At 52.3% G+C, this 1,823-nt stretch overlaps 1 protein-coding gene across 1 annotated transcript; it reads right to left on the reverse strand.

The window, feature by feature from the left end:
* Nucleotides 1–306: 306 nt before the first annotated feature.
* Nucleotides 307–1,242, reverse strand: LOC148591250 (olfactory receptor 14C36-like). Its single transcript, XM_088537924.1, has one exon. It carries the CDS (start codon nt 1,240–1,242, stop codon nt 307–309), a length of 936 nt encoding a protein of 311 aa, XP_088394050.1.
* Between the last annotated feature and the right edge of the window lie 581 nt (nt 1,243–1,823).

Raw genomic sequence — 1,823 nt, forward strand, 5'->3', positions numbered from 1 at the left:
ATCAAGAGTGTAAGAGAGAAAAGGGAGGGAGGGAGGGAGGGAGGGAGGAAGGAAGGAAGGAAGGAAGGAAGGAAGGAAGGAAGGAAGGAAGGAAGGAAGGAAGGAAGGAAGGAAAGAAGGAAGGAAGGAAGGAAGGAAGGAAGGAAGGAAGGAAGGAAGGAAGGAAGGAAGGAAGGAAGGAAGGAAGGAAGGAAGGAAGGAAGGAAGGAAGGAAGGAAGGAAGGAAGGAAGGAAGGAAGGAAGGAAGGAAGGACCTAGCCTGTATGCCAAGTATATGGGAATGATAAGTGGATACACATGGAAAAGTTACTGGTTGGGATATTGTACAGACTGAACAATTTTCTGCAGTGCCTCCTTGAGCTCCTTGTTCCTCATGCTATAGATGACAGGGTTCATTGTTGGAGGCAATATCGAATATAGAACGGCCAGTGTCAGATCTAGAGTTGGGGAGGAGATGGAGGGGGGCTTCAGGTAGGCAAACAATACAGTAATGACAAACAGAGACACCACGGCCAGGTGTGGGAGGCACATGGAAAAGGCTTTGTGCCGGCCCTGCTCAGAGGGGATCCTCAATACAGCTCTGAAGATCTGCACGTAGGACACCACAATGAAAATGAAACACCCAAAGGCTAAACAAACGCTAACCACAATAACACCAGCTTCCCTGAGGTAGAAGTCTGAGCAGGAGAGCTTGAGGAGCTGGGGGATTTCACAGAAGAACTGCTCCACCACATTGCCTTGGCACAGTGGAATGGAAAATGTGTTGCCAGTGTGCAGGAGAGCATAGAGCCAAGTAGTGGCCCAGGCAGCTGCTGCCATTTTAACACAAGCTCTGCTGCCCAGGAGGGTCCCATAGTGCAGGGGTCTGCAGATGGCAACATAGCGATCATAGGCCATGACTGTGAGGAGAGAATACTCTGCTGAAATGAAAAAGGTAAAAGTTAAGACCTGTGCAGCACATCCCCAGTAGGAAATGGCCCTGGTGTCCCAAAAGCAATTGGCCATGGATTTGGGGACAGTGCTGGAGATGGAGCCAACATCGAGGAGAGAGAGGTTGAGGAGGAGGAAGTACATGGGGGTGTGGAGGCGGTGGTCGCAGGCTACGGCTGTGATGATGAGGCCGTTGGCCAGGAGGGCAGCCAGGTAGATGGCCAGGAAGAGCGAGAAGTGCAAGAGCTGCAGCTCCCGCGTGTCTGAGAATGGCAGGAGGAGGAACTCACTGAGGGAGCTGCCGTTGGACATTTGTTCCTTTGCAGCATAGGGGCAATATCTGAGGAAGAAAAGACATGGACAAGTTAGAGAAAACTTCTCTGAGCAAAACTTGCTCATATCCTTGCCCAAACACACAGTAATTGCCTCCCCCCTCATTTTAGGAGGACCATCCTTGAACTCTATGGCTTCAGCTCTTGGCCTTGATGCTGGGGAAGCAGAGCTGGCCTCTCCATCTGCCTTGGTCCCAATTGCCCTGTGCTCTCACCTTGAAGCTGTAGGATGCTTGCACTCATGTTACCCCTCAATTAAATGACCCCATGGAGAGCAGAGGATTCCTTTACATCATATCCACCAGCACTCTTTTGGAGGGGATGTCAGGCAGGTTTACGCCCTTCCCTTGGAGCCAGCAACATCTTGGGCTCCTGCCAGCTGCCCACATCCACCTCCCTGCAGCGATTCTATGACCTCAGATTCCAGGAGGCTTCTCCCTGGGGCACCCAGACAGCACCTGCTGTAACGGGGGGCTGAGCTCTTCCGGAGGGCAGATTGCAGCCCAGACAGGCACCCAGGGAGATGGCAGGACGTCCTGAGGATAGGGTGTCCTGATGAGA

This window comes from Tinamus guttatus, unplaced genomic scaffold, assembly GCF_059628265.1.
Source record: "Tinamus guttatus ecotype Peru unplaced genomic scaffold, ASM5962826v1 Tinamus_guttatus_pri_ptg000899l, whole genome shotgun sequence".
Classification (NCBI taxonomy): domain Eukaryota; kingdom Metazoa; phylum Chordata; class Aves; order Tinamiformes; family Tinamidae; genus Tinamus; species Tinamus guttatus.

Excerpts from the sequence above, each read along its gene's own strand:
- LOC148591250 (XM_088537924.1), bottom strand. The coding sequence starts at position 1,242 with ATGTCCAACGGCAGCTCCCTCAGTGAGTTCCTCCTCCTGCCATTCTCA.